The sequence below is a fragment of the Saccostrea cucullata genome, unplaced genomic scaffold, assembly GCF_032062105.1.
Source record: "Saccostrea cucullata isolate Sc308-1 unplaced genomic scaffold, CSIRO_AGI_Scuc_v1 ctg829, whole genome shotgun sequence".
NCBI classification, from domain to species: domain Eukaryota; kingdom Metazoa; phylum Mollusca; class Bivalvia; order Ostreida; family Ostreidae; genus Saccostrea; species Saccostrea cuccullata.
The window spans coordinates 140,352-148,907 of NW_026928409.1; the positions used below are offsets into that span (position 1 = coordinate 140,352).

At 31.2% G+C, this 8,556-nt stretch overlaps 1 protein-coding gene across 1 annotated transcript; it reads left to right on the plus strand.

Moving 5' to 3' along the window:
* Positions 1–669: 669 nt before the first annotated feature.
* On the plus strand, positions 670–2,492 carry LOC134277478 (uncharacterized). Its single transcript, XM_062759808.1, has 5 exons — positions 670–943; positions 1,147–1,173; positions 1,798–1,950; positions 2,160–2,272; positions 2,392–2,492. The coding sequence occupies exons 1-5, from the start codon at positions 708–710 to the stop codon at positions 2,463–2,465; spliced, it is 603 nt and encodes a 200-aa protein (XP_062615792.1). The 5' UTR covers positions 670–707; the 3' UTR covers positions 2,466–2,492.
* Positions 2,493–8,556: the final 6,064 nt, after the last annotated feature.

An 8,556-nucleotide genomic window follows, 5' to 3' on the forward strand; every position in this document is an offset into this window, starting at 1 on the left:
ATTGGCAATAACAATCTTGACAACGACTTAATTGACATAAAATCCATGTACAACTGTAAATGATTTAAACTTGTTTGACTATTTAAAAAATAAATCAGAAATTTTTCAAATATTAATTTACTACATTTTCGGTTAAAGATATTTAACTTGCATTGATAAGACCGAATAAAGCAAATGTAGATAAAGTACTACAAATTAAGACCTATACTCGGCACTCTGGGTCACTGAGTAGTGCATGTTTTGTTTCTTGCTTGTTTTGTTTGTTGGATTTTGCTAACACCTACTGTGACACAGGACCAGTGTTTATAGTCCCAAACAACGTACCGCTGAGGAATTTAGCCCGCGATGTAAAAATTAACTCCTTACTCCGCGACTTTAAAGCAAACACTGTTTGGTAAATTGAAAGATATAAATGAATAAAAAAGATACAAAAATCATTGAAGAATTAAATGGAAAGGAAATATTAACATAATGCCTCTAAACTCTTACCATTAAAAAAAAATAAACAAGGGTAAATCTTCACCATTGTTTGATCGAACAAGAATAATTACATGAAACACGAAAAAAAATTATTTCCATTATGTAAGTAGAGGTAAATGTATGTACATATAGCATGAATGAACCCGAAACGTGCCCCATATCAAGCGTTTAGATAACTTCTGTCTCTGTGGTCTTGAACTAGAACTCACGGCTTGATTTCGGACAAAATGCGTTTCCTATGCAGGATCATATGTTTTACTTTAGTGATCTCCGTTGTGGCTGATGGTAAATTGAATGGAAATGTCGTTCTTGAATCAGAATCTGTTGAGGAACGTGCAGTAACGTTAAGTCCTGCGGTAGCTAGCAGCCTTGCCGCCAGTCTGCACCATCTCTCCAGCGTTTTTCATCATCTAAACTTTACAGCACTGAAGCATTTAAATCTAACAACACTGGGACACCTTTCGTAAGTACTCTTTTTGAAGAATCATGTAATAAATCTAAACAAAAAGAGAGAGAGAGAGAGAGAGAGAGAGAGTTATAATTAAAAGTCTGAATGGTATAACCGTTGAATTTGTGTGTTGTCTAGGGCTATCTTCGAAGATTGCCCAACTGTGACATTTTTAACGTGAAAACTTACCTTGTAACTTACGTTTTGTTTTTGATTAGTCCTGTCACTCTACATGGAAATGCCACGTAAGTTGCTACACAGAAACGTCAAGTACATGAAAATACCAGGTAGGTAGATACAAGGACATGATACATAACTAGCTACATATAATAGAGAATAGCACTACAGCAGCTTCATTGAATGATACCCAGAAATTCAAGATTTAGAATAAGATGCTTGGCGTTCTAGGTAACATCAGACTTCTTAGATCCGCGCCGTATATACGGCGCATACGGAGTGCATACGGAGCGGATCTAAGTAGTCTGATTTTAATTTAATTGGGGTGCTTAGAAAGAGTAAGCATCCCCTTGCGACCAGACACAACCGATCTGACTTTTTGTGTTGATGAGACGGAATATTCCATGGTCAAATTCAATATAAAAATAAAGCAAGATTAGTTAATGATAACAGATTTACTATATCTACAATAAAAATAGAAAATTTTTATGCTTGTAAAAAAAATCTACTTTTAATTATCGAAATCAACATTTTGTAACTGAACACATTACTATACTGAATCCTTCTGTTAAATTAATAAATGCTTTATTTTAAAAAATCCGATGAATTTCAATACATTTATTTTTTTCAAGCGGGGTTTTCTGGGAGGAAAAAGATATTGATAATTTAATATTAAATTCAATGATTTTAAGAAACCACTGGTGTTGCAATACTGCTACGACTAAGAAAATAGTAAAGAGCCACTCACAGCTGATATACACGAAGCAGATCAGAGACCGTGTTTCACATCACCACTGTGGATTTTTGGGAACGAGTCGCTGTGCACGACACCACTACTACTACATGTATCTGATTTTTTTTATAATTAAGATATCCATTGTATTTCTATGTAGGGAATTCGGTAATAGTTCATACAGTAAAAATACAAAATCCAGAAATTATTTTTTTATATATATATTCTTAGGTTGACTTTGTAATTGTGCTTAGATTTTGCATAGAATATTCGAATAAGCGTTTCATCCGTTCATTTTAACATCCTTTCCATTGAAATTAGATCAGTACCAGCTTATAAAAGGACATACTCAACTCAAACCATCCACACCTCATGTCCAAGTCAAAATCTGGTTTGCTGTAAGGACTACATTCTTATAGCTGATAATTGTGTTCGTAAGTACAATGCTTTAGTCTAATTGTTAATAAGTTTTGAACAACTACATGTTTTTAAAAGGTGATCAAGTAATTACTTTCATGTGTTCTATCTTAGTTTTGCATGATATTGTTTTCAGCACTGAACGAAATTCCCAATATAAAGGATGACTTGATCAAGCTTCATAACGCCAACATTCCTGTTGGGAAATGATTCACTGGGCAAATTTCTAAACAAAAAATAAATTATCATTCTATTTCAAATTTGTTGTTAGTCTCAATATTAAAGAATCAGATATTCTAACTCAATAAGCAGGTATGTTTTTTTTTCTGCTTCAATTATATCATACAGAAGCCTCGGGAATAAACACTCATAATTTAAAGTATTGCTTTCCTGCAATGCTAGTATTTTATTAAATTGATTACAAAATGTTCTAAACATCAACAAACAAAACAAACAAATTGATATTTCAAGTCCTTAAGGTAGTGTTTCTCAGAATGAAACTCTTCCATATATAAATATTGCGAAGAAGATTGTAAAAGCAGGATTTTGATGTGCTTACATGTACTATAATAAAGTTATGATATTTTTTCCCTCAGAATCTGCTCAGAATCTCTCTCTATGTATACATTTATGTCTGCTTGCCTATTCAACCACAATCAAATAAGAACATAAATACTTTTAAAAGAATAAAAATGGTCATTTATCGAAATACATGTATGCAACATATGACAGGGAATCAAAAACACAATATAAAACATATACTAAAGTAAGTAAAGTTATATACCCGGTACATCAACATTAAAAGTTAATTTAAGAGACAAATAAAATCAAGTTTATACCTGAGAGCAACAACGAGTTATATCAAATGACTAGATGCATATACAGTGTATATATCAACACGGGAAATGGGAATGTCAGGAAATTTCTTACTTTGTAAGTTTATAGTAAAAGTGAAGATACGAATGATGATCCATCTAAAAAATTATAAGAATTAAAAAAAATGAAATGGGCTTAAAATACGGACCCATAGAAATTCCAAAGGTGTGATCATTTGTCCATTTGCAAGTTGCAATAATTTTTGGACTATTTCTAACCCTGCACCATGAAAGCAATTAAAACAGAAATTTGAACAAAAGTATTTCATGATAAAAGCATTTGTTAGGCTTAATCTAAAATTTTCACAACATTATCTATTTCACAGATTTTATAAAATTACAATTTTTCATAAAACATGTATAGTTATATTTGGAAACTTTGTCATTTACAATCTTCTAAAAATCTTCTGTTAAAATGTTTCCTATATAAAATCTTCTGTTAAAATGTTTCCTATATATATATAAAGTTCAGAAGGAAAATAGTTACCTTTTATAGTTCATGCATAGCAAAGCTATACCCCAGGGTATAGTTTTTGCTATCCACCCTCGGAAAATTTTGATGCAATTTTTGCCTCCAATATTTTGATTTCCAGCGATAAAGAAATAAACAACGTTTTTCAGTGAACATGGCGTTATGAATAGCAATTGCTCTGCTGGCATATTCCATGATGCGCGCTAGCGCATCATGGAAAATATGCCAGCAGAGCTATTGCTATTCATAATGCCATGTTCCTTGAATAATCGTTGTTTATTACTTATATTTGCATTTTTTGATTTTTTTTTCAAGAATATCAGAGGAAATCCTGACTTACATAGGGACGCTGAAGGCTTCTTGTCTTCAGTAAAGAAAAACATACAGCTTTAAAATCAGTACACCTGATCAATGCTCTTTTTCTCTAATAAATCACGAACAATTTTTAAAGTATTTCCCTCTCAAACACAGTTATCTGGATACAAGCAGCGCCGTCATCACATTCTCTTAAGGTAAGTCATTCGTCAGCTTTTTAGAAAAGTTCACGCAGAAGCTTTTACTTCAAAACTACTTATTAAAATTCAATATTTATATCATATTTAAATTCAACAATGTAAATTTTTTAACATTCAATGAAGAAACTGCTAAAAAATCTACAAAGAAGCAAGATTTATGAGGGACTATTTCTTTTGGTGGAAGGATATTTAGCAGAAAATTCTGCAAATCTGCACATTTATAAAATTTAATGTAATGGAAATTTAGCCTCACATACTTTTACTCGGAGCATATTTTCCGTTTTGATATTGCTAAAAAATATTTAATATAAGTCTTAATTAATATTTTTAGACTAAGTTTTACACCTTCCCTCAACAAACTTTTCCAAAAAATGAAAATATATTAAAGAAGTCAAGATCAAATTTACACCATTTTTTACCTGAAAATCATATTTTGACAAATATTTCAAAATTAACATCACTAACCCCACCTTTTTCTTTCATTATTTTAAACTACTCGATACTTGTGACTGATCAGCACTTAAGTCGTAAAAAGTTTGATATAAGAAAAAATTTTATTGCCTATAAAGTTTTAATACCCCAAATATGTTATTTTTTTAGTGCAAAAAGGTCACACAATAATTTACGCGCATTAATTTGCAAGATTTGTTTAATGATAAATATTATTCAAACTATTTTACGTAAAATAAGATTATATTAATTGCCATGCTTACATCTGATCAAATATAAAAAGGGTTAAAGTAATTAACCAAAGAGATGAAATTTAAGTGCAAAAAGGTCAACTTAAATGTACTGTAGATCAGTAGGATGCGCACTGACCTCCTATTTTCTTTGCGATTTTGAGTTACACTTTATGAGTACTTATCCAAAATATACTTCTCAAAAAATCCTTGATTTAACAAATTTCAGGAGTGACTTACCTTAATTTTTGTTTTGATGCAGTTGTGACGTCATCCTTCAACGTTATTGAAACCCTCTGACAAAATCAATAATTTAACGCTATGATGAAAAATGAGAATGCTTCCATAATGAATATTACCCCAGAATGTTTTTCTATGATTTTTTTTTTAGTTTTTCTATTTATTTTCAATAGCTGAAATCATTCTTGAAATAGATATACTAGTTAAAGAAATTTTCTCTTTCTGAATGTTATTACTCAAGTGTGAAGAGTTATCGTTCTTTGTACAAATATGCATGATACGAAAAAATAAAAATATGACAGTTCTCTATAATTTTTGAAAATTTTATTATACAATTAAATACATCAACCAAAATTAAATTTTTAAAGATATAAATCAGCAATTTTAAATATTGTGAATTTCTTTTTTTTCTTCAAAGAATATTATTAAAACTTATATTTATTCCTCTGACGAAACATTTCATATATATACTTCTCAACACGTACTGTGCGTATATTGGAGCCTATCTACACGAGTGTGTGAAGCTGTTGCGTCTATAAACCTATGAAAACAGTTGGTGCGTACATGTTTATAGTGGGAGAGAGCAGTGGATATGCAAATACTTACTGATGGTGTCATAATGACTTCAGTAGCATTGTGACGTCATCAGGATTTCAGATTATTCTTGCAGTATTATTTTACTCAAAAAAAATTCAAACCTCAGAAATTATATTATACATCAGTATAATAAAACGCTTATTCGCTGGTTGTGAGTGGGATTAATAGAATTATTCATTACTACGAGTGTGGGATAGTGAAATTTCACCAAGGGGACAAGATTCACAGTCTAGGATGAGGCTGTGCCGAGTCCTAGACCGTGAATCTTGGCCTCGAGGTGGAATTTTACTATTCCCACACGAGTAAGTAATGAATGATTATTTTTCTCGCATTATTTTATCCAAAATAACGGCCTGTCAATGACGTCGCCATAGGGCTAAAAAATATTTTTTAAATTTTCAATCTAATTAAAAATCGAAATACACCATCGGAGAGCGCGTACCTGAAAATGGTTTAAACATAGTGTAAACTAATAAAATGAATTTCAGTTCATGTAAATCAATTAGACAGATTAAAACTTTGAATAAAGAAAATTATTTATCCGATTCATTCTAGAAGAACTCTTCCGCGATCTAAATATAGTGCCATTTAAAAAGTGAAAATACGACAATATTTTGAATGAAAATAAGTTTATTTTAATAAGTTACATGACAACATTTTAATTAAATGTGACATTTTTTAACATTATTACAATTTCTTTATATTAAGACGGAATGTTTACGTTATCGTTCACGGCGTAGTAATACACAGTGTAAGACAGAAAAATCTCACACTGCTGTCTCACACCGTACAAGTCAATCTATGCGAGAAAGCTCTTTTATCAAACCCTTGACAGGGACTATTCCCCTTGGGCAAGCCTTCGGGGAATAGTTCCCTGTAAGCGCTATCCCACTCACAACCAGTGGACAAGTGTAAGTGTATAATATTATATTATAAGTATAAGTGTATGATATTAGGACAACTGTAATATTACATTTTTTCGTAATGTACTGGACTGTCCAGGAGGAGAAAGCATCCCCTGTTGACGGGTCACACCCCTCGTGAGCCCTATGTATATAAGTAAGTAAGACAAGTAAGTAAGACAGTGTACCTTACACTTCATGTAGCATTGCATAATGTGTTGTGTTTAATTATGTAAATTTTATTTTAATCACACTCCCTTAAGTGTGCAAAGTTAATGTATTTATCTTGTACAGACGCAATAAATCAAAGACAATTTTTTTTTATGTTTTTTTTTAAATTCATTTGGCGCTTTTGTGCACGGCTGAATGATATAACATCATATTATTTGGGTCTCCAAAGCAACGGGTAGACCCAGCAACAACAACAACATTTCTAAAATCTACACTTAGCCATTGTTTTCTAAAATTTGATTAACACCAACCTTGCAACTAGCGTGTACCCGGTGTCGCATAATATTTGGTCCGCCTCGTTTAAAGGTCCGGCCGGACCAAATACGATAACATATTAGGTCCGCCTGGCTCTATAAGAAAAGGTCCGCCCTCGGCCTATTATATGAATTGTATGCCTGTGTTCATTCGATATTAATTGAAAAACTACTCATTTAAAATTAATTGAGGATATAAAGTCGTATTAATAGCTAGTGTTTCCTCCAAGAGAATGTAGTAAACAATAAGTAAGAAATTAATACATAAATAATATATTTATTAAAGAAATGTATAGATTTATTGATCGAGTTTCCTGTCGGGAAGATGGGACATGCTTATTTTGTCGTTTAAATACACTGGTATCAACATTATCATTTTAAAAAATATTAAGAATACAAATGTACATACATTTACCTTCACCGCCTGTTTACTGGCAGATTAATCAGTATGCAATGAACAGATGAGTGTTCGTAAGTCCAACACAAATCATTTAGTTACACTCTCTTTCCAATAAGTACATGATAAATATCCGACTTCCACTCGCAAAAATAAATTCACATCATTCAAAATATATTTCTTTATAGTTTTGATAAAAAAAATCTGTCATTCTTTACGTTTAATATTGTTGTCAATAAGTGGGGGGTCACTGTGACAGGGGCTTATGTCACGTTGTACTACCCTACACCCGTTATTGTAAAAACAACATGCCTGCGGATTGGGCAGTTAGGGGTTAGTCTATAATTGTCTCGTTTGAGCATTTCATTTCCGGAATTTTTGGTAATTATCAACTTTTCATTTCCGACATTTTTAAGTTTTCATTTCCGACAATTTTTTGTTTTCATTTCCGACATTTTTTCAAATACATAAGTAGTACTTATAGTAACAAATCTGATAACTTTACTTATGAAAAATTTAAAGGAATAAATCATAAATAAATCATTGAAATCCAATTTGTAAGTCTATCAGTGACTTATAAGTATGGTGCTGTCATTGACATTTGATTTAGTGAACAATAAATATGGTGAAAAAGTTTTATGCTCATTAAACTCTTTTACCTAGACTTAGTGCTACATGTATGCATATATGTATAAATAGTTCTTTTTTAATTTTATTAATATTTTGGCATTAATACTTCTAAAATTCTATTTTCTTTTACTTAGAAAACATTGAATTGCCGCACAGGTAAATTCCGGAAATGAAAAAAAAATTATGTCGGAAATGAAAACAAAAAATGTCGGAAATGAAATTAAAAAATGTCGGAAATGCTATGCAAATTTCTTTAAATGAAATGCAGCGAACCCAAAGTACCATATCCCCTGTGTTTTTATTAACACCGTTTCTTACCTATTCAAAGGCTAATAATTATATCTACTATATCTCTGCATTTCATTTCCTGAATTTAACATTGCATTTTCCGACAATTTTTGTTATCATTTCGGAATCCGACATTTTTATTTTCATTTCCGACATTATTATTTTTTCCCCACATTTTTGGATTTTTTAAAAGATACCTTTATGGCACTTTAAAGTAAAC